A 24,911-nucleotide genomic window follows, 5' to 3' on the forward strand; every position below is an offset into this window, starting at 1 on the left:
TAAAAGTCTGTTAGACCCACATGGAATTCCGGACTTATCCATGGTTAGAATTTCCAAAATCCTGTTCTTTAGTGTGTATCATTATCTGCATTGCCTTTGAAAGCCTGTAGTGCTCAGATGTTTCACAGTAGGAAGACAAGACAGGTATCCGTCCCTTGAATCTAGAACCCATTGTGCCTGGTCAGCTTGCTTTCTCCTTGTTTTTCTGTTTTAGTTTGCATGCAGAATTTTAAAAACACTAACTTTTTGCAATACTTCTCTGTATAAATATTGTTAGAGAGAGGCCTCACTGTTACAGCTTGTTTTTGAAGACAGAGAAAATCTAGTGTGGTAGGAGATGAAAGTATTAAACAGTATTCTGAACATTACAATTGTTGATTAAGATAAGTGCCCCGGCTTGATTTTGAAAAGATTTGAGGCTGGAGAAGATGAGCCTATTTGAAGTAGAATAAGAATTTTTAAAGAGGACACCATATCCAAACTTCTTGATACTTTTGAGGAGTACCCCAAGAGAGAGACTACGGTGGTGTTGGAGAGGATTCCGTACAGCTGTCAGACTTTATAATTCCAGAGAACACAGCTGTCGTGAAACCTCTTTTAGAACATCTCTGACCGGTAACAGAGTAAGGGCGCTTCTGCCCTTACTCTCCTACCAAGGTCTATTGACAGTAATTGTTGCTCTTCTCAGTGTGATACACAATACAGATGGACAGAAGTGGCTCTGGTCCAAGAGAAGCTCTGAGATCCCGGCCATAACATCCCCTCAGGAAAATACACTTGAATAGGCTTTTTCACAACAGGCCACCTTTGCCAGCTTTGTGATTTTTGTTTTTAACCTGTGTTTGTATCAATTCTTTGAAGAATTCTGTTGATGGCATTGGTAGCATAAAACCTCTTTAAATGTGCAAGTGTGTGTTAATAGATTAAAATTTTCAAGAAATGTTAAAGCTGCTAAATTTTGCCTATAATGCTAACAGAGTGCAATGGTTCTGTATGTTCCCAATTAAGGTCTCTATATTTTATATTCCTTGCCTCTCTGCTTGGGTCCAGCAGAGTGGTATGAGGAAGGTGCTCATAGAAGGCTCAGAAAATCTGCAGCACTTGGGGAGTTATGATGGAGAATAAGAATTTGAATATTTCTTGCAGGGCATGGTAAGCATGACTTGTAAAGGACCTGGAGGTACATTGGTTTTGTCTTTCTAGACCATGTTTTTTGTTTTACAGATGACCTCATTATTGCATAGGTCATCTTAATTTCCAGATTCACTGTCATCGCTGAAAAACACCTGAATGAAGATATATAACATATCCATGACTGTACCATTTGTAGAGCTGAAAGGGATAGAAGGAATATACTTGTTCAAAATTGTTTTTCCAATTACAAAAGCATATTCCCTAAAGCATATGCAAATTGTTTCAAACTGGGTTAGCAAGATCCTTTTCCTGTGTTTGTTGTCATTTTCCACTAGACTGAACAGATAGGGGAAGGTGATTCTGCTCTAGAGTATGTTTAAAAACAGTATGTCAAACTAAAATACGAATTAATGCAAGTGTGCTTGAGGGAAAGGGCAAACTTGGGATTCTTTTTATTTTTCCTTTGCTATTAATCATTTTCCTCTACTGCTGCTTAGGAGGGCCTGTGTTGGATACATCAGACAGTGCATGGCTGTACAGCATTCTGGGTCTTATTTCTCGGTAACTGGTTTGCCAGCTTTCCTTACATAAATAACATGGAAAGTGGAAGCATTTTCCAATTGTCCACTAATGTGTAAAAATAGTTCTGATTCCAGTGCAGAGCTCTGTGATACATATTGTGTCAATTTGGGGCCTCTCAAGGCTAAAATCTGTAGTTCAGCATTAGTTTAGACACAAACCCTCTAAGGGCTGAGCTATACTTGAAAGCAAACAAAGGCCAATAGAATTTGTGTCCTTTATTCCAATGGAAACTCTTTATATTAGTAAACACTGCCTTGCACTATTTCCAATCCAAGAGCCCTTTGCTGATGATACTGCACAAGAAGAAATTCAATTAACTGGTCTATACAAACAAAAGTACATTGGATCCATTTACTTGGATTGGAGCTGACAAATGCAAATAGCAACCAATGTAGAATAATTGATGAAAAGTAATTTAGGGACACAATTCTGTAAGAAGAGAGAAACCCTTTTGATCCTTGCTACTGGAAGGGATATTTATTTTGAATCAAACTTCAACCACTTCAGAGAACCTCCAATAAATTCCACATACCTCACTGTACTACCAGTTAAGCCTGGGTCTGATAACCAAGTGCAGGGTGATTCACCATCTTCATTGGTAACATGCAAACACGCAGGCACAGACTCGGCATAAGCTCTATACCATACTCTGCGAAAGGCAGACTATATGCAACACTTAAATGTTAACATGAAAAAGTAAATGCTTTTATATAGCCTGCATAGAACAACTTAAGCCTTAACCATACTTGCATAGCAAAGAAGGTTTTTAATGCTCTCTGCTCTCTATAGTATAAGAGGGAATGGTTTTAATATTCAGGCCCCTTGGGAAACAAGTAGTTGCAGTCTTGGTTGAAATAAGTGGACTGTTAGCAGCCATAAACGTAAAAATTACTCATTTATAAAATAGCTCATGGTCTCTTAACTCAGACATGGCGTACTGAATGGCATTGCACTAGTACAGAATTTGACTAACTGGGTAGGTAAGTTGCAAATAACACTAAAATATACAGATGTTGTATCAGCTCTTCAAACTTCTTTTCAAATTTTTTATATATTTTAATAGCTCCATCTGGACTCCATAGCCACTATTATTGTTATAAGTTTTATTGTTCCCTTTGCCTCTGCCTGCTGTTTGCATTTGCAAGCTACTTACAAGTGTCCTGGAAACAACTCTTGAACCTTTCTCCAGAGTCTTAAATTTGATACTGTGCATATGAAAAATGCAGGGAAAGCACATTTTCTCAAATTTGCCTCGCTAAATATGATATGGTACAAATTAAAATAAATGTTGCATGCCCTGCTTTCCACATAATGTGCTGGTAATAAATTTCAATGGACGGGCAAGTGTGTTTGCTGATTTCTCCAATTCTGTCACATCTACGTTGGTTATTTATGCCATGCTGTAGACTCCTAAAAGCTTGATTTGGCTAATAAGAGTCATAAATAATAATACAGCTTGCTGCTTCTTCAGAGTCTCTGTTGGATATTCTTAAAGGAATATTGTCCATAGTGCAGAACAAGTCTTATAGGATAGTTAGGTATTGTTTTATGCTGTAAGGTAACTTCATAAAAGTTATTGTGATTTTGTAGACTACATTTAGAGGTCGACATTCTATCCAGTGGGATTTATAAGACTGCGTTTTCCAAGGTTAATGTACAATTATGCCCTAAGTTAGAAAATCATTGTGTTTTGCGGTGCAATTTTTCTTTTGTTCTAACAGATATTTTTTTTTTTAAGTCTGGTATTTACTAATTGAGGGAACCACTTGGCCAAATTAAGGTTGTAATATTGAGTTCACTGCAGTCAGCTTTCAAAATAAGGCTGACAGATGGTGAAGACATTTTGTGCCCAGCATCCATTAAATATAATTGGAAGTTGAAAGCTGAATTCACTTAGTATCTTTAAAAATCTCATACCTTCTTCTGTATTAGACATTCAGTAAAGATCTTAGGTGCCTGGACCCCAATTCACGCTTTTAAATGTATTGTGGGACCCACCTGTTCCCAATTCAGCATATTGTTTCAAACTTCTATGCCATTATTCTTAAAATATTCAATACAACTATGTCACAGATGGTAGATCCTATTAACATAAAACTCTTTCTTGTCTCAACATATCCTGTTATGCCAGCAAAAAAGTGTGATGAGGATATGAAACAGCCTTTATGTGTACATTTTCAGTTCCTGAAGTTTCCCACAATGAAAGTGAGGAAACTCTTGATATCTTCCAATTTTCAGTGATTTAATAGTGGTCTGCATGCTGCACATTGAACATTCAGTGCAACACACACATAATTTCAATTCATCAACACCTAGCTCTCAAGAGTTCTGAAACTTCATACATCAAAATAAGCTCCTCTCCAGTGCAATAGTAAGAGGAGGTTTTTGTTCCTTTTTCATATGTGCTAATTGCAGCCAGCTGTTAAATCTCTAATCTTAGTGGTATCTGTAGGACACTACTTACTTAAAATTTAAAAAAAAAAAAAAGTGGAAAAAAGAAGGAAAGAAATACTCACTTATGCAGTGAGAACCACAGTACTGCATTAATCACAGCCACTGCCTGGATATGGCATTCCCTCTATAGGAATGCAAAAGAAATTAATTGAAAAATATCATAGGTCAATTAGAAAAACATTTCATACTTCCAGTGAAAGTAGGGTTTCTTGATAAATATTCTGCAAAGAGAAAATCTAATGAACAACCTGTAAGGATTAACTCCCTGAGCCTGTATTTCTCTCAGCACCTCAATTAACCATTGCTTTTGTACTACATTAACATTATGTATGTATTACACTATTCAGAAACTGTCATCAAGACTCGCATCCCATTTTTGCAAACATAATGCAAAAATCAGGCCTTACAAATTCACTAAAAAAATGTTTAACTATTAATTTTGTTTCAAGCAGCTGTTTGAATGACCTTGCACATAGCATGCCTTAAATGTATTGCTGGTTTTGGAAGGAAGGAATTCAGGCTTCTCTTAGCGTGTGCCTGAAAATAGGTTCTCTTTCTTTCAGGTGAAAGAGGCCATGCAGAGAATCCATGACCGAGGAAATATAGGAAAACTAATTCTGGATGTGGAGAAAGCCCCCACTCCCCTGGTGAGTGCAAAGAACTACATAGGTGGTGTACAGTCACACAAGTTAAAGCATGGTATTAATCTTTGGAGAAATGTCCCTTACGATTTTTTTTTAATACTGGTTTCTTCTAAATCGATAGCACCTAAATAGAACCAATAATCATAACATATTTTTAACCCAAAGTGAAATGCAATTGTAATTCCTAGAGTCCCAGCAGTTAATTTTCTATACTGAATGGCTATCTGCCTCTCCAAAAATGTGTCTGCAAGTCTTAGATCAGGATAAAACTGCCACATCTATTTCTGTCCCTGTGATGGAAAACAAATAGACATTTCACGTAATACAAAATTCCTGTATTAATAAGTGGATTGAACAGAAAAAGACACAGTCAATATTACTCCAGTGTACAAACGTAGAAGTGCTTTCTGATTCCCATACAGAAGTCGGAGTGTACTTTTGGTAGGAATTTCTTTTACTTGTATTATAATATATGAAGTATAATACCAAAATACTTCCTTCTAGCAATGTTCTGAAGGAAGATAGTTATGATGGAGCTCTGGTCCACTGGATTTGGAGCACTTAACGTGGTACTGAAACATTACAGAGAGCAGTAGTAAATGAAAGTCAGGCTCCTGCCTAAACATTCACTGATGATGTAGGAAAGAAGATAATGAAAAATTGACTTCAAATCAATACTGATGTATGAAGTTTGATTTCAGACCTGAGATTATCTCCTGTTTTGAAAGAACAGAAAAGAACCTGGAATTACAGTTAAGCTCTTACTCTAAAATTGGCCCCAAATCTCATACAAAATTGCTGCAAGGAAAAGGAAGGCTTTGGGACCTCACACATGGAAATCAGGCATTATTATAGCTGATTGCATCTTAAAACTGTAAACAAGAATCCCTAACACAACATTGATACATTTATTCCATCTGTTCTCTTGTATATTCACAATAGCCATTGGTTATAAGGTGATAACAAATCTGATACGCTTTCACGAACGGGTGTTAATTTAAAAAAAACGAGCGTTGCTTTTCTCCGTTAAAATCAGGTTGTGTTTGAGCTTTTTATTTTTATTTCCAGCAGAGGCTAGTAATCAAACAGGGAAGGTATAACGTCACTGCATTTCTCTTTAAAAAGCAAATGGGTCCCTTGCTTAGTTGGTTTTGAAATCAGTTAATACAAGAATCTTCTTGTGTCCTAAGAGACGTAATGTTGGTGTATAAGAAAATTCAGTCATACTAATCTGTGCTGTTAAACACTACCACCTGTCCGGTGAGCCAGACTCTTGTTGTGCCTGCAGAGACAAGTCACACCGACGAGGTGAAGTACAGGAGGGTCTTGCACCTTTACACAGCTTGTAATAAATATTCTCACGTGAAAAAACACGATGTGCTCCTTAAATGCTATCCTGAACTACAGATTTCTGCAACTGCCTACTACCTGTACAGGCATCTTCAATAAGATATGGCAGTGCAGTTTCTCCCCACTCCTGTATGATCCAAGATTTGCACTCTGTCATAGGTATATTCTGCCAGCGTCTACATATCCACTGCTCTATAAAGTTACATTGTTTTTTATATAAAACATATGCTCTCTGACTTTTCATGACACTATGCCTCATGTGGGACCAGATCCCATCCATTAGCTGGAGTTAAAGAATAGTGTTACCTGTTTCTGGAAGAGCAGATAGAGGAGGAGTTGTAAACCAGAGGACTCACACATTCTGTAAACTTCCTACACAGTCGTGTTTCCTACCTGAGAGCCTTAATACCAGTTTGCTACAAGTGCACAGATCAGAGTCCGCTTGCACAACTGTCTTACAAAGCAGCTTTCTGTTAGGTAATTCAGCTGTAAGCCATGAGGGAACAGCTTGCAATTTTAGCTGGAAGCGGTGTAGTGCCGGCAAAAGTTTTGCACAGACAGAATGCTTATTTTTGTGTTGCAACCATGTCTTCTTTCGTTTTTAAAGTCACTTTATCAAATGAATCAAACTGAAGTAAGAATGAATAAAACAATGTGAAAGGTGCTCTGATGTCCTTCATCTTTCATCCTACAGATGGCCAACGACAGCACAGAGACAAGTGAGGCTGGAGAAGAGGAAGAAGACCATGAAGGGGACAATGAGAATAAAGAGCGCATGCCATTCATCCAGTAACAGCCAGAGGTGGTGGAAGCAGAAAGATTGACGAAGTAGAAGGGAACAAGACTGGGAAATCTATTCTGTGCATCAGTGAACAAATGCTGTAGTACAGTGTGTGTTGTATTTGTCTGCAGTCAGCTGAGCTATGAGCTGTTGATCATTGTTGTTTTGAACTCAAGTGCCATTCTCATCCAGTGCAGTATTATGACATTCCTGTGTAATACCCAATTTCCCTGTAGGAGTCCCATGGATTTTTCTGTTCCCGTTTAAAAGCCTTATTAACTTACTGTGTAATTTTAGATGGGCATCTTTCTCATGCAAATTCCAACATTTTGCATAAAGTTATTTGGGGGGTTTGGGCTTTTTTTGCAAGTTGGAAACAGTAACAAAAAAAATTCCCCACTTGCTGTCTGGAAGATTCTTGTAACTGGAGGGAAGATTTTAAGTTTGTGGATTTTCAGTGTTAAAATAGTTTTTCTTTTATGAACCACAGATAAAAGTTGCAAAAAAGATGAGTTTTCATTTTCCTCAGTCATGCTTTATCATTTTATAAGCAATCCTATCTTCATTTTCAAAAATACCTCATTTAGAATTGGGGAATCTGAAATTGTGCAAGAAATCATTAATTGAGAGACTTTGATTAGTATTGTATAATCACATTAGTCATCAACACCAGTAATTAAACACTTCATTCAGAGCGCCAACTACCATGCTTTCCTGTTGATCTGAGCTATCGCCCTGTATGTTACAGGCAAAGAAGGTCAGTGAGCCACTCTTTTTAGACCCAGAACTTTAATTGCCTGTAGCAATTAGCATTGTTATTGACAGATCAACATCTTCTGCTAAGGACACATTGACTCATCTGTGTCCAAAATCCAAACCAATTTTAAATTTCATTTTTGAATCGTATTGGTAAGGATCACTCATCAGTATGTGGAAAGAAATTTGTTGATGGAGTTTACTGCTCCGAAATCGCTAATGTGTTGATCAACTGTCAAGCTGGAGCTGAACTGCTACAGAAGTTAACCCTGTTAAAAATGAGTTTTAGGCCTTAATCCCATCAGAAATTATGCACAGGGATAACTTTATCTAGGTGAGTAGTTCTATCAAAAGCTCTGCTCCATGTGTACAGTTACGTTTGTAATTATTTGCAGGATCAAGTATTCAAAGACCAGCTAGTCTTATCTACCTCCCACTAGTGGAAACTATATCTAAATATGACAAAAGTAAATATTTTTTTCATGTCTTTCACCTATCCAAGCAGCAGCTACTCAGGTCCTCAATTGTCTTGTTAAAACAGTTATTTTAAAATGACTGCAATCACCTACAGTAGAAATGCTAAAGGAATGTCAGAGACCTTGTATAATGTCATATATCTTTGAAGTAATATATTTTTTTCAAAAGAAAGTATTTCCCCAGGCATGGCTAGCTGTTCACCTAAATCTACAAGTATTCTGTAGTGATAGAAGTTGAAAACTAATACAGAAAAGTAGAGAGGGAGGGCTTCTCAGGCTTTTCTCAATGTGAGAGGACTCGTGGGTCTGGATGACTTTTATGTGTGGTTTTAGAAGATTCTCTCTTGTTTTTTCTGTTTGTTTCATCTTGCTGCCTGAGTATTAATGTCCATCTCTTTGCACTGTACTCATGAAGTTGCTGTTCTAATACCAGATAATTGTGCAGAAAGTTCATTCTGAAGGAGTTTCCCTTGGGTTAAACAAATTCAAAAATAATGAGAAGAAATAACTGTGGAGGAGAGATGCCAAAAAAGCTTTTGAAATATTAATTGAACCAGAACTTCAGTTTTCTCTAGATGTTGATGCAGAACTTCACTATGGTTTATTTCCTTTTCAAGCTGGACTTGCCTACACTTCCAGTGCCATATCAGGCCCAAACAGGGAGTTTGTCCACAGAAGAAAATACATATTCAGTGAGAGTTTTCCCTGTATTAGGCTTGCCAGTTGGGCTTTTAAGAAGGGCCATTAAGTTTTCACGACTCATAAGCTGACAACGGTAGGAAACATGCCCAATTTTGTTTTGCAGTTAGTGTAATGATGTTGTCCTGCAACAAACTTTAACATAACTAGGAATTTTGATTTGACGCCAAAGTGAGCAATATTGCTGGTGACCTTTGAGCTGGCAGTAAAGTGGCATTCTCAAGGCCTTAAATTAGTAGGGCAAGCAGAATAGCAAATCCGTTCTTCTGTTATAAACCGCGGTATGGTTGGCTCTACAGTTAAATTACCCTTCAAGAGAAATAAAGATGGGTGATCTTGGTCATGGCCATAGACACCGTAGGGACAACAATCAAATGAAATAATTTTGGCTAGTTCTTTCTGGTTTTGTTAGCAAGGCAAAAATACTCTTCATGCTAATTCATACCAATTTTAGGGCCATTTTCTGATCAGCAGAATATCAGGTAATTGCAGTGAGTACAAAGGAATACTTCTGGATCTACTTAAGTGCAACACAGATGAGTATTACCGTCATCAGCAAGCTAAACTCTACTCTGTGTTTTACTGGTATTAATATGGCATATATGAAGGTTACTACTGAAATGAATGGAAATTTTTCAGGTACCTGTTCTGGAAGCAGGATTTGTGCTAGCAGAATTTGGCCCACAAGCCCTAAGTACCTTTTAGAATACCACAAACAGTAGTATTGCATCTGAAGTGGTAGAGGGCATGCTATACAAAATGACGATGCTGAGACTTGTTACTGACCAAGTCTTATTGTAGTAGAAATGAAGGTTTGTGCTTACTACTGACAGTGTTGTTTAAACGACTCTAAGACAATTGGATAGTTTCTTCAAGTGAAACAAATTATTTCTCAATTTGCCTTAAAGGAACTGTGAAAGCTTCTCTTTAACTTAAGCCTGACTGAAGTGAACTGAAACACTGTTTAATTGTATTTGTTGCTTTAGAGCTTTTGTTATATTGTGCCTACAAAGCAAATTATGTTTACATAAAAATATAAATAAAATATTGAGCATAGCATTATCCTTGGCTTACATGTTTTATTCTAATGTTATGGTCACATTAGGGAATTGACTTGGAATTGGTTAAGAGGAAAATTTGAGGTCTTATTTTCCATTTTGGTCACTGAGGGATATACAAAGATTTTTTTTTTTTATTACAGAGTACATCGCGGTTATTAAAATGGCTGAGTGTGCTACTTACAGAACATTAACGATTTAGATATAAAATGTTGAATGTTACAGTCTAAGATACTCAAAACCTTATATAAGCACCATTCATGAAGTGTTCAGGGAAATGTATTTTGATACAGATAGAAACTAGTTTCCAGAATTTTAGCACTCTGACTGCACTGGGAGACAGATTGACACACAAGTTATCCTCAGAGAGACAGTTCCTTTCAGAAATGAAGATACTCTAACGGAATAATCTTAAAATAGTCTCCAAAACAGCCACCCCCAAATTAGCTAATAGAAAGCAGGAGGACACAATTGAATCTAAAATCCCACTCTCCCTGGGTCTTGGTCTTAACTCAGGGCTGCAATGAGGCTTACACATTTTCTTTCAAAGAACTGATGACGGTTACCAAACCTTACAGGTCATCTCAAGCCTGTACTTGAGTACCTGGCTTTAAAGGTCTCCCTGCATGAAAGGAAGAAATGATTCAATGAACTTCAGTTTAATATCTAAACAAAAAGGAAGTGTTAGCTTTGGTTCATTCCAATCATGCAGGACATGTTCTAAAGCCTGTGATGTCCCTGGAAAATCTCACTTCAGTAGTTACTGCATCTGCTCTATAATCTGAAAGCTCATATGAACACTTGCTGATTGTGAAGAGGAGCAGAGTAAATTTCTGCTCTCTGTTTTCAAGTCTTAATAAGCAAATAATGATCAGTGCATCCCTAATCACGGGGTCAGGATAAGGCTGAAAGCAAACAGCCATAGCCTTTTGCAAACGCTCTGTGATTACTAATGAAGCTCTGCCTTTTACCAGCTTTCCCACTGGGCCATCTATACTCAACTGTCTTAAATTTAACACAGAGGCTGCTACCAGGCAAGCAGGGATGCAGCAGGCTGCCAGCGTGTGGCACCTGGCCAGATAAAATGTAAAAATCACCCTAGGATACTGAGTATCCCTGGGTCTCATCTCATCCTCCATGTTGTACTTCCTCTCTCATTTTCTGTGAGCTTAGTGATTAATCCTGATGATTGTTTTCTGTCAAAAAAGATTCTTCTAGTATGGCCATGATTGCCAGCACACAACACACTTAAAACCTCCAGCTCGTAGAGAACCGTGCAGGAGTTTCTCCCCCTGGCAGCACCTAAGACCCTTAGTGTGAGCTAGTGTTTTGTTTCACTGCAGAAAGAGCCAAAACAATCAACACTATAATTGCTATCTGCATCAAGGCACCTTTTTTCCAAGTAGTTTGTAACATCTAGGCAAACATCCTAATGTTCTCCTTTGAGAGAACAGGTTAAAGTATAAATGCAAATGTAGCTTTCTCTCCTTAGTCTGAGCTGTCATGCTGATTGATTGCACTCAGTTGATCCTGACTAAGCCATTCCTTTCATGTTTACCTGGGCTCTCTCTGTCAACTACTTCTGCAGCAAATGGCATGTTTTTCTTAACATTGCCTCAATCTTTGCCATTTGTAACAGTGCTGTGTGGGCACCTCACCACCAGGGTGCTGTGCTGAAACTGGAAGGTGGTACGAGAACAGTGCAGATGAAGAAGAGTTAGAGGATGAATGTATGAAGAGAAATGAATCATGTATGTCTCTGCCCAAGAGCAAGAAGTGAGTAGGAGTTGTAGTTATCTGTTGATTTATTTGTATGCTTGAAAGGGAGGCTGCGGGGTAGTTTGTTACGGGCATGGGGTTTAGTCACTGCCCAGACTGTTGCACTCCTATGTGGCAGCCTCTAAGGCTTTCTGGTCTCGCTCTTTTTTTACCACATCACTGGAAATCTGACTCACTTCAGGAAAAGTGTTCAGTGCTCAGAGTTCAGTTTAGCTCCTGTCTCTCTCTATAAAGCTGCAGAACAGCCCATCGTCACAGACCTGAGAGAGAAACAGGGCAGCTGCACCACTGCTTCCTACCCCAGCCAGCCAGGCTTGCACAAAGCCGAAAAAGGGAAGGTTCAAAAGATGCTTTTTACCGTATAAAAAGGTGCCTGACACTGACATTGCTGTTGCTGAAGTCAGTATCCTCCTTGGAGCTACTTTAACAGCCCCCCACCTCTCACCAGCTTTAACATGGAGGTTCCAGCCTTTCTCTGCGGGCTTTCTAGAGTCCCTGCAATACTCAATAATCATCATTGTTCTCTGGTAGCACTTAAAGAAAATTAATTTTTTACCTCCTGAAGAATACTGGGTCATGTTCACTTTCATCCCCCACAGAAAGTGAGAGACAAACTCCTAGTGGGCTAAACACAGGTAGATTAACCCGTAACATATGGGAACCTTTCTTCTCTTCCACAGGCATTTCGGGCAAGATGAGAAAAAATGGCCAGGAACAAGCATTGCCAGCCTTCCTAGTGATTGGCATGTCTCAAAAACTCAAACACCTGCCATCACATAAGATCGGCTTTCATTTAGAAAGGAACAGTCTTCACAGTTGTTGGTAAAAGCTTTAAACCTGACTGAACTAAAACATAACCTAAAGAGACAAATGAAGACTCTTTGATCTTGCAGCTTCTGAACCCTCATAAAGTGTAATGTTTGGTACAGACACCACTAGGCAAAGTTGCAAACTGGGCAGCCAGGGATTAAATGGGTGGGCTAAGAGATGCCACTGGCACTTGTTAGTCTAGGAACAGCAGCTGCCAGCTATAAAAAGGGGAAGAGGGTTGTGGTTTGGGTGGATGGGGTCTGTGACTGAGGAAGGGCTGCAGAGGTGGGAGCCTGCTTGTTTTCCTTCTAAGATTAGCAGGGCTTTGATCTCTCTGGAAGAGCTTTTTTTTTCTTGCTTAGTGACCATGCTGAGATGCTAAAATTAGCCCAGAAGAACTGGGAGAAACAGTGGAGGAAAAACTGTTCTACTGTGAGGGCTGAGGGGTTGGGAATAGGAGGTGAGCACTTCTCTGGAGGCAAGCTTGCACTTAGAGCTGCAGCTGTGAAGTACTTATGCCACCTATGCCCACAGCTCCTGCAAGCTGCCGTGCCTGCCAGGCACAGGGGCTCTCTGCCGGTCCCAGGTCCAAGGCTGGGCTGCCTTCAAATCAGTCTCCTGCTACCTGCAGCGCTGCTGGAAGCAGCTCTGCCTCTGCAACCGCCAGAACTGGAAATGTGCTGCGTTATGCCAGACATTAGCAGTGTCCCTGCCAAACATCATTTTCCTGATAAGCTGCAGGTTCCAGTACAAATCATTTTGTGCTCTTCTGCTGGGTAATCTTTGTAAATACATTTCCCACATGGAGAGATGTGTTTCGCTATATAGTGCAGCAGTAAATGATGCAGCATCTTAGCTGCCCTAGAAGAACAGAGTGAGATGGCAGATATGCTGGATGCATTATTTATGATAAGGATTTCTGTACTTCCCCTGAAATGGCTAGCCCTTGGGCTGGCCAGGTGATAAGCTAATAACCAAACAGTATTTGTAAAGGCTGGTGGGTGAAGTTAGCTGAATGGTGACTGGGGTGTCTTCTGGTAATACAGGCATCATGTGGCCTGGAGGACATGTCTGATCAGTGATGTTTTCCAGAGGCTTCTAGGAGAAAACATTTCTTTTGTTGCTAACACAGAAGAGAGAAGATGACAAGTGAAGTGTTTTTCTTCTCTAAGTCAGTTTGCTTTGGCAGATTATTTTTCTGTTTCTCTGCTGCTCTTTTTTTTCCTTCTAGTGTCTGCATTTTATATTAGGAATATTTTCCCACCGTAAAAAAAAAAAAAAAATCATCAAACCAAGTCTCCTGTGACCCACCAAATATCTCATTGGTCCTATAAAAGCATCCCTTTGAGTTTCTGGACCATTTCTATTGTAGACAGAAAAAATGAAAATAAGTGACTTGTCCAAGGCCATATTATTGCCATTTGGTTTAAGGACTTATGGTTCTGTGGCATTTAATTCTCCACTAGCTGAAGGAATCTTGATAAAACTTAGCAGCTGAGCTGGAAGTTTTGTCTCCATGGCTGAAAGCTGTGTCTCAAATCATACCTGCTCCAAAGCAAAGGAGATGCACAGAACCTCATGCTGAATACCCTCAAGTGAGACCCTGGCAGCAAAGCTCCATAGAAACATATGCAGCAGCTGAGAGACAATAGTCTAAATTTTCCTTGCTTTCTCATCAAATATGATAGCTCAGTGCCTGAACCAACACTGAATGTGGCCATTATAAGCATTTTCTACTATTTTCTTGATCATCCTCTCCATGTATGTCTGAGTAATTGCCTCTGGTAGGGCATCACAGGGAAATGAGCAACCCAGATCCCTGAACCCAGCCTTTTCTGACAAGCAATGCCTGGATTCAGATGAGACTGCAGATCCTGCTGTTTTGGCTCATCCTGACCTCATGGGTGGAACTGGCTTGCTCCATCTGAGGATCAGATGGGAAATGGTGTTGCATACTGGGCTGTAAAAATGAATGCCATAATAAAGTCTGATTGCCAGGTGATGTTGGACCTGTACATCAGTGGTGTGTTTATGCAGTGTGTCACTAGAGAGAGGCAGTACTCAGAGACTCAGCATAGGCATGAGACAGGAGATTTACAGAAGGAATTGTCTTTAAGGTCTCACCTGAACGATCAATCTGCAACCGCTCACCTAAATGTATTAGATGCCATTGGCTATGCTGCGTGACACTTGCTCTATCCATTTCTCACAGCTGACATATTAAATGTTAGTCTCATTTCAATATTGTCTTTCTTGCAGCACATTCCCTGGCATTGTAGGTTAATTTAACATACCTTATGTATGCATTAAGAGCATACATAATATGATTCATATGAGATTTTTGATCTGCATTGTGTTCAACTTGTCAGTGATGTAGAAAGTTATTACAGTGTTCTGTTTGCTAATCATCGAGCAAAACAGGATAATAAAAGGATAATTGTTGCAAGCTTCCTTCCTTATTCCCATTAAGATAGTAAATTCAACTCAAACTGGAATCTCACAGGAGTTTTACCACTGGCTTTGATAGGGACAGCATCAAGCTGATTGGTCCTCTAAATGAACCTAGTCATAGCTGCAGTATTAAAAATTCAGGCAGTAATATTTATTTCCATGTCATAACTTTTTGGTGGGGGGAAAAAAAACAGGATTCTTTTTTTTAGTCCTTACTCAGTTCTCCATATTAAAATACACTATATGCACTGCCAAACCCAGTTATCTGTCCTGATGATGCAGTATTGGTTTATAGTGGTTTTATAGAGCCACTGGAGCAAGTAAGTGAAGTACAAAATGGAAAATCCTTGCACAGAGAATACAGCTGCTCCTCTGCATTTGCAGCTGTGCTGCTTCTGACGCTCCAGGGATCTCACAGCCCTCTGCCCTACCAGAGGCAGCGTGCAAAGGCCGGCCAAACTCCTGCATGAAGTGCCAGGTTGTATAAGAAGCTTGGATATGTAAAGCAAGCAGTTGTCTGACAGGTCCTGCATTGAGAGATGAATTTGCTAGCCTTTCTTTAGAACAGCTGTTTTGTTTCCTGGTCACATTAGATCCCTTGCAAAGGGCCTGCCTTGATAAAGACCATTCATTGCTTGCAACCTGGGGAGCATCTACATCAAGCAGCAGTGTGCAGTGCCAAGTTCCTCAAACTAATGGAGACCCAAGCTGTTAAGTCTATGTAGCAGCACGTAGCTCTGTGCAAACCTGCCAGCTTATATCTGGAAGCAGTCTTGCCATCTCAGCAGGCCGGACTAGCTCAGATCTAGTGCTGCACAAATATTACTGGCTCGCTTATACATGTCCAGCTTTGGTGACCTGGCACCACTTTTCCTCTGCATGCGGAGATGGTCCCTGACTGTTTTGCCATTAATTATCAGAGAAGGAGCAAAGGCTGTTGGCCTTAAGCGGGCAAAACTCTGTTGCCTTTAGTGAGAATTTAACTCACAGGAACTTCCCCTTCCCCATTTATGTGGACTGAGGGCCTTCCAGTAACGTGCAAGTCTGTTGAGCAAGGGAGAGCACAGGGCTTGACAAAGCCATAAAATAGCAGCTCTCTCCACTATTTGATTGCCCAACGCACGTAAGAGGGGAGGAACCAAGGCACATGGCTGCAACCGGAGCCTGCGCTTGCCAGCACTGCACTGCAGCTGTGTACAGCTGCCAATGCTGCAAGAGGAGAAGCGCAGGGCAAGGAGCAAGGTAAAGCATAAGATTTGGCAGGTCCATGTCAGCTGCAGGCCTCCATGTCAGTAGGGAACCTGGCCCTGCAGGGAGGGGTATGAGAACTGCAAAGAAGTCCTCTGGCTGGAGAGGCACCGAGAATGAACATGGGCAGTGAATGTCAAATCCAGGCAAACCTAACCTGTTCGTTCTCCCACCGCAATGAAGTGGTGTCAAACACATATGATCCTGAGATTCAAAGATCTTTACAAGATTAATCAGACGATTTAATCAGTCAGATGTCCATGTAACTTGTGAAATCATGTCACTATTTTATACGAAGCTGATTTAATCTGGGCAGAGTCCATAGCATTATTTTAGGAAACAATATTGACAAAGCCAGTACAAGTGATCTCCCATTCCTCCTGAAACTCCAACAGTACAAACATGTTTGACCTAATGGGTGTCTGCAACTGCTCTTCCTACAGTAATGAAGCATCTAGAAACTGTATAATCAGATGGAACCTACCCTCTACTGGGTAACACTGGTGTTAGGCCATACAACAAAATGGATTTACCCTGAGTATTAAGCAGACAGTGGAGAGCCTGGTCTCTTCTCTTTTACTTTGATAGATAAGCAATATAAAATCAGAGCTCTCCTAATCATTCCTAGGGCTCTTAAGACATCTGCTGGAAACAAGAATAAACTGCAGTAAGAATGATTAATGAAATAATGAAAAATTCTGTGAAGTTTGCATTTCCATAGTGTCTAAATTACTTGGCAAATGCCAGAATATTTTCCATTTGAAAGTACTATTTGAAAATATTTGAATAAATATCCTGTTTATTCCTGCTGTTCTAGTTGCCACTGAGGAATCAAATTTCAGTCTCAAAAGACTTCAAGTCTGAATGCAGTCTTTGAACTCCCTTCTTCCCTGATGTGTAAGGTCATGCAACAGACATACATGCACAATATGTAGCGTCATGTGCTGGGAAGAAGCTCCGACACTAAAGTACGGGTCAGGTTTCAGGCTTTGGATAGATGTGAGCATCAGCTGCCTTTGTAGTTGGATACAGGGGACCACACAAATCTCTCTTTCCCCCTTTACTTACAAATCTTGCTTACAAACGCCTTGCTTGCAAATAATAATGTGACTTCAAGTCCTCTTTAAAGAGCTCCCGAGAACATTGTATATTTTATCAGGGTGTGTGGCCCTGCCACTTGCACATCCTTAGCTGCTTAATCCCACACTATAAACCCACAGCTCAGGTTTTCTGGTGGCACCTGGCTTGTGGGGTTGTGGCGCAGGGAGAGGATGCAGCACCAGGCTGGAAATACATGGGGGATCGACAATGATCCAGGAGTGTGACATGAGGTTCACCATAGCCCAAGCAGTGCACAGAGAGATACATGTCTTATAGCACCCCTCAACTCTACCAGAGGAATCTCAATTTTTCAGGAAGAAAAGAAGATGAGGAAAAGCGGGGATTTGTATCCCCCTTTTCATGACCAACAGCCACTTTTAGCTAGTTATAATGTTATAACGTGAATTCCATCAGTTCTGAGTCCCAAAGAATGCCATGTGCAGATCTATAACCCCTGCTTCTGAAATCTCCCTGAACTGCAGATGAGCGCACCCTCTCAGGTGCAACTGCAGCTACCTTCTTGCTGATCCCTTCAGCTTTTCATTAAAAACTCTGGGGTTCTCCCAAACATGTAGTGCAGGAGTTGGAACATCCCACAATTTCTGAAACAGACTAATTCTCCTCATTAAATATTGCCAGTATCTCAACCAGGGTCCATCTGCATAGGCAGTGTGGACAGTGCAGTGAGTGTGTTTTATATAGACATTAACAGGCTGGCTTTATACTAGATAGCTTGAGTGCTATCAGCAAACAAGCTACAGAACATATTAGAAAAGAGAGGTAAATATGTGTTTTGCTAGTTTGCACTGGAGGCCATGCTAGTCTGGCTACAATACCCACCCAAGACATGTACTAAGATTTCAAATCCTTAAAGACAGCAGCTAACAGGAAAGGTGGATGCTGTGCTATCTCATCATGAATCTTTCTGCCCAACCTAGAATTCAGAAGGAAAAGTAACCAAGACTTCGAAAAAGCCCTCACAGATTTCTGTGTTGCAATCAGGAAAATTTTAGGGACAGCGTTTGAAACGACTTCTAATACAGTAATAGCATATAACTCATCTGTGTATCGTCAAAACACAGCCTTAACGGTAGGAGAGCTGAAGATGGGAGGGAATGTTATACCGCTGACCTTTCACAAGAGGGCAGCATTCCCATAAACGAATGTTATTTCTCAATAGACTTATTGGGCTGTTAAATAAAATTGCACTGATATAGGTTATTTTTTCTTTTCCACCCTCAGCATCCAGTAGGTGATGTGTGATTTGCACTTTTATCCCATCATGGGGTCAGGGATGTGCATGGTGTGTGGTGGTAGGGCTTCCCAGGTAGGAGCTAGGCACTGCCCCCATCTGCCCCTTTCCCAGCCTCCAGCAAGGCCGGGTCACTTTTCACTTCTCACTGCTTGAGTTTGCTTTCAGAGACAAGCAGACATCTCCCCAGCATTTACATTTAGGTGCTATTTTTCCTTCCTGACCAGGCAGCTTCCTTTAAATTTTAAATAACGGTGTTTTACTTGGACCACATCACATGTTTTCCAACCCTGGGGCCTGGTGCATGAGCCGCTTATGCCTGTGCATGGGAGTAGTGCTGCTTCTAAGACACGGTAAAGCAGGGTCAGCTGTTTGCAGATCCTGTGACAGCCTTGAACTGCAGAGCCGTGGTCTGGCTTCTCGTCCTGAGCCAGGCTGGCAGCCCCCAACTGAAGCATCAACTCGCCAGTGGGCAGCCACACAGGCTGGGTGGGAACAGCAGCACTGGGAGCGTCTGCGAGAGCACCTCTGTAGAAGGGTGCTCCATGGCACAGGAGTTAGGGACCTCAAAGGTCATATGGCCATACATGAGGTGGGAGCTCGAGTTTCTGGGTTGGCAAAGCAGAAGGCCTTAGCTCTTGAGCAGAACCTTCGAGTCCTCGGTGAAGTGCATCCACCAAAGGGAGACATGATCACACTCCTGAGAAGGTCTGATTTTCCATCTAATATAGGAAAAACCTACAAACATCTACACAAGCCAAAACGTAATCCTCACTCTGGCCTGCCCTACTGGCAGAACGCAAAGCTGCACTTCGGTAACCTGCTATGAACCTGTGAATGTGCAATTCAGACTGTCTGGAGAGTTTCACAGTGCCTAAATCGAGGCTTTGTCCAAATCGTTTTGTCTGGCACATGTAAGGATGAGCAGAACCTATTAAGATCATATTAATGTGAAGCTGGAAACACTATGGGACACTATGATGATCAAAAATAAAATATTTAAAGAGAGAAATTAAATGCTCAGGATGTTTTCAGATCATTTCCAGGAAGGAAAAAAGGCAGCACACATTACAGGAGAAAAATTAGCACAACAGGTAATTTGTGTTTACAAAGAAGAAAGAGAGACACATTCTCACACACATCTCAAGGGCTGAACAAGCTGAGCTGCTGCCAGTAATTCCCAACATAGAAACTTTGCCAAGTCCACAGGAGTAGCATTTTAAAAGACCCCATTCAACTCTTCTGTTTGCATCTGGACTGCAAAGAAACTGCTTTAAATTTTCTCCTAAAGTCTCTTATCTTTAGAGATGACAGAGTCAGCTGATCTGTAAAAAAGTCTCTGTTTTGAAGGGGATTATGGTTTGCTCTCTGCACATTTTACATAGCCATCAAAACATTTATCTCTAAATAAGTAGCTATTTCTTTGGGGTCCTTTCTGCCTAAAGAAATAGGTAATGACAGTCAGCAAAACACTCAGCACCTACTTATTTTTGCAGCTAAAGGCCTGAAGTAAAAAGGATTTGGCAACTGTGCCATTCCTTTGAGATATCTGAACCTTGTAAGAAGGCAACTTTGTTAGTGCAGAGTGGCATTGGATAGGTAACCAAAAAAAGAGTGCAATGCCTTTGCTAACATTGCTGCATGTAGATTTGGTGAATCTCTTCTGAATTCTGAATCTCTTCTGACTTTGATAAGCAGTATTTTCTCAACTTTACAACCTATAATCTGTATTCACTGCCATTACAAGAGAATGAAAGGAGTACAGGTGAGATAGTTTGGTCACACAGACAAGATAATGATATTTGCCTTAAATATGTGTGATAGATGTAAGACAAGTCTTCCTGCTGCCTCTTGCAAATTGTTTACCCTCCTCTCTGCTTGCTAACACCCAGCTGTGAGATGCTGTTGTGACAAAGACCCCAAATAAGAGATACAAAAAGCCCTTGTTCTGGAAGCTCAAACTACTGCCCTGATCCATCTTTTCAGTACACATACATTACTTATGCCTCAAATTTCTTCATTTTTGAAGCTTGTATTTACAGCATGGGAAGTGAAAAGCACCAGACCTGTAGGTAATAACAGCTAGGTTTGGAACTGAAAAATACCACCTCAAGAAGCCTATTTATTGATCAATCCCATTATCAATGCCACAGTGCCAAGGTGAGGCATGCATTTGGGATAGCAGCATCACATATCTAAAGAAGACATGAATGCCCTCATTTTAACACGCAGTGACCTTCAGTGCAGGTCACTGGTGGGCAGCCTGGTTTTGCAATAAATCTGGAACTTCCTTTAGTTCTAATAGACAGAGCAGATCACTTGTAGCCAGAAAATTTCCTTTCAAAAGAGCAAATTAGCATGACAGGAAAAAACTTGAACTGATTGCAAAAACCCAAAATATCATTAATAATTTTTACAGAACCTCACATACCATAAGGTTAGCCCTTCCCTTTCCTAAACATAGTTTGTTTGTACAAATTTCCCCAAAATAACTTTGGTGTTGGGATGTCAGCCATAATCCCACCTCATACCTGGTTGGATTGAGATCAAATCCTTAAGAAAGAATTTGCAAGACTTTTCAAGGCCAAAGAAACCAAGCATACAGTAATTTTCCAAGCACGACATAATCTGTGACTAGCAGAATTTGCAAAACTTTTTACATGTAATTGAAACAAATGAAAATCAACCAGTGGATCCCATTACCACCCAAAACAGTCATAAAAACTGATGCATGGGAGGTGATAAACTTTTTACTAACCTTTGTGTTATCTACTTTTGTGGGCTATATTGGCTCTTTGGACTGTCCCACTTGAAATTCCTTAGCCTGGCAACAGCTCCGGTCAGTTTTCATTTTCTCTTTATACTCTGAGTAGAAGGGGCAAATAGTTACCCACATACAAGCTTTTTTCCCAAATCCTATACTGAGCTGAATTTTCCACAACTGAAATGCTGCAAAAAAAAAAAATTTTTTTGCTATGATTTCAGTAGCAGATAGCCCATCAGTTTCCCATTTGGTGAAACATGCCACAACACAATTAGCTCTGAAGCATGGAGAGGACTGTAGATCTCAGTAAAACATAGCCTGTCTACTAGCAATATGTGAACAGTTCGCTTTTCAACAGACTGAAGCATTAATTTTCTTTAAAGATATTTTTTACAAGTAGAGTTTTATTTGTAGCTCTACTACCTCATGAGATAAGTAAAGGACATGATCTCCCTATATAGAATCTTACTCCACACAACAGAAAATGGCTTCTGCAGCCAGACCTATTTCAGGATCTCAGCCCAGCATTCAGTCCTCATCTCACACAAACTTCTCATACTCTCTGCCCAGTTGCAGGTTCTTTCCACAAACCCAGTGATGGCTGAGAATGGATAGGAAAAAACAACTGTATGAAGAGTTTTTCTGAGCTAGTTTACAGGAGCATATAAAGGTAGAACTGTCTCCAAGGGGAATAGACTTTTTACCTTGAAAAGCCTCTGTGGAGAAACTGAAATAAACCTTTTACCAAAGGATACTTATGCTCTGAATGGTTCAGTTGTCTGAAAGCAAATGGAATGAGGTGGGGAGGTGAGAGCCATAAAACCAGGTGCTTGTGCAGTACAGCAGCTATGGCTTTTGCAAGATATTTCTTATCAAACAAAGTGCTTCAAGAGTGCTTTGAAGAGAACTAAGCACTTCAAGAGAAACTACGAGTTTGTCTGTACACAGTTCTGCTATACCGGTGTAAATAAAATGCAAAATCCCATCCTATTCTAGATGCAGCTATAAAGGTATGAGGCTATTTATACCTGTATAGCACACTATCCCCCTCCCTTCCTCTATGGAAAGAGGAATAATTTGTCCCAGGAAAAATTACGTAAGTGTATAGGGCTGTATTATCACTCTCTGGGCTGTATTATATTACTATAACTATGCTAGTAAAAGAAAAATTACAACTCTAAATGACATTGCAATGCTAGTTTCAAGACCATACACAGACCAGGTACTCACTTCAGTGAGGCTCTAGGCCTCCTATGTGGTTCCATTTCCTGCTTCCTCACAGTAGCACTGGGAGTTTATGTCTTCTCAGCAACATACTTTGATTTTTCCGATTCTCCTGCCCACACACTGTATACAAGAAGTTAAACTTGCTTCCTCAGTTGCTATAGATTAGTCATAAGTGTGAAACTTATTTCTCAGGTACTCTAGACAAATTCTAGACAAACAAGCCCCTACACCTTTGTGGTCCCTCACAGCAGCTGCAAGGACAGCTTTGTGATTCAGGTATTAGGTGTAAAGTCCAGCTGAGCTACTTGCAGACTCCTAAAATGCTCAAAGAGACTACTGAACAAGGGGGATGAAGCTTTTGAAACAGAGTTTCAGTCTGTTCTTAAAAGGACATAACATGGCATATTCCAAAAAGCATGGGTTTTTACTCAGGCTCTTGGCCAAGAACGCTCAGAATACCAAATCTGTAATTTCTTTATACCTCCATTTCTAGCGAGTTGTGCTTGCCTCAGTAGAGTACAAATCTTTTTCTGTCAGATTCTTTTCACAGAAAGAAAAGAAAGTCTGTGTTAGAAAACTCAAGTTCCTAAGAGCAGGAACAAATACATTCTGGTACTGAGTCCTTGAGCACACACACACACAAAAATGCTTGATGACCCCAGTTCTTGTCCTGCCTCTCTCAGAGCCTATGGGACAGCTAAGCTCCACATGAAACAGCTTCAGGGGTTTACAGTTCCCTTACTTTAGGTAACCCAAAATTAGCACTAGTTTAATATGTCAGGCTACAAGCTGCAGTGGTTCAGGATCAGCTTCATGTGCAGTTCCACAACCTCTGAGAAGGGACCAAGTGAAAAAACTAACTGGAGGCAGTTATTGATTCAGCTGTCTGCCCTTAATTAACTTATATTGATGCCCCAATATTATTGGGATAAAATATGGATCAACCCTGAACTTAGGGTTAGTTCTAAATGACAGGTTAGATCTTGAACTAGAACCTTGCAAAGCTCCTTGTTTTCCTCTGACAGCTCACATTTCAGTTTCTGGTGTGCTAGTTGGAATGACAGCCTTTTCCATATTTAACTGCGTACTGAAATTGTGCAGCTGTGTGAGTGATTTGTTAGACAGTCCTGGGTGGGGGGGACCCTGTAATAACCATCTCTGGTGTGCTATGCTCCGTAATAGCACTGAGGGCTTAGCATTGTTGATCCAGAGGTTTCCCTACAGTGTAACATCCTTCAATATTTTGAAGCAGGACCACTGAAACTAGGGATGCATTTATGAAAAGTTTAACTAATGGTTGATAGATGCTTACTAGTTATAGATTATTAGAATACAGCTAGTTGTTTAAAGGTATCCAAAACAGATGGTGTAGGTGTGTTTTACATTATAAGTACTGAAGTGCTTTTAGACTGTATGTGGGGATTGGAAAAAGCCAGTATGCATTCATGTAGTATAGCAGCATGTCCCTAAATCTCAGCTTTCATTTATTAAAGTAGTAAGTCTCTTGCTGTTACATTTTGAAAAAAATCTGGCAACGTGAGCAGAGTGTAACCAAGGCAGAAATGGCAGAGAGATATCTGGAACAATAGCTCTGAGAGGCATGAACTGTGCTTGGAGCACCCCATCACCCAATGATGACTTCAGTGTCAACATTTTAAACAAAACCTCTCTTACTGGGGCAAAGGAGAAGAAAAGGGTGTGATGGATGGTCACATTATTGTGACAATTTAATTTGTCCACCAAAATCAGTGAGAGGTTCTACTACTTATAGCAATCCCAGTGGGCGAGTGCCCAAGGCGAATGAAAGAGATCCAAATGCAGAGGACTCTCCAGGGTCCAGAGAGACACTGCCCTGCTTTGAGCATCTTGTGCTTTTCTGAGAGCAGCATCTTTTCCTCTGACCATATGGTCAGGACTTGGAACCTTTGGAAGAGTATCGCTCTCTTTTGTTCCCCTGACTAGACCCTGCTGATAGCACACACTGTTCTTAATCAGAAATGCAGTCATATCTATTAGGTATTTATTAACTCTTCATAAATTAATAAATGCACTCCTAACATGACGTGATCTTAGTGTATATACATATGTGTGTGTGTGTATGTAGCTGCAATGTTTGCATTTACTCAGGAGTGAGTAAATTCTTTTTTTGTTTCAATGTAAATAAGATCATGACCATTGTCATGACTTAGCCAGCTTGGGTCAGAGCTGTGCTGGGTGAGCCTGTTATATTTGTAGAAATCTTTTGGCTATCCCTCCTTGAGACTGACATTGCACAAGGTGTTTTTGAGCATCCATCTGCTTTTCCATACATTTTGGCTTCAAAGTTAAAGCAGGAGATATGGCGC

At 40.3% G+C, this 24,911-nt stretch overlaps 1 protein-coding gene across 1 annotated transcript in view; it reads left to right on the forward strand.

Moving 5' to 3' along the window:
• Positions 1-9,938, forward strand: part of VAT1L (vesicle amine transport 1 like) — a 64,166-nt gene extending 54,228 nt beyond the window's left edge. Inside the window, exons 8-9 of the mRNA XM_075161453.1 lie at positions 4,734-4,817; positions 6,859-9,938. Coding sequence (XP_075017554.1) covers positions 4,734-4,817; positions 6,859-6,957 — 183 coding nt within the window. The 3' untranslated portion in view covers positions 6,958-9,938. The remainder of the gene's footprint in view (positions 1-4,733; positions 4,818-6,858) is intronic.
• The last annotated feature ends 14,973 nt before the right edge of the window (positions 9,939-24,911 follow it).

This window comes from Calonectris borealis, chromosome 12 (assembly GCF_964195595.1).
Source record: "Calonectris borealis chromosome 12, bCalBor7.hap1.2, whole genome shotgun sequence".
Lineage (NCBI taxonomy): Eukaryota > Metazoa > Chordata > Aves > Procellariiformes > Procellariidae > Calonectris > Calonectris borealis.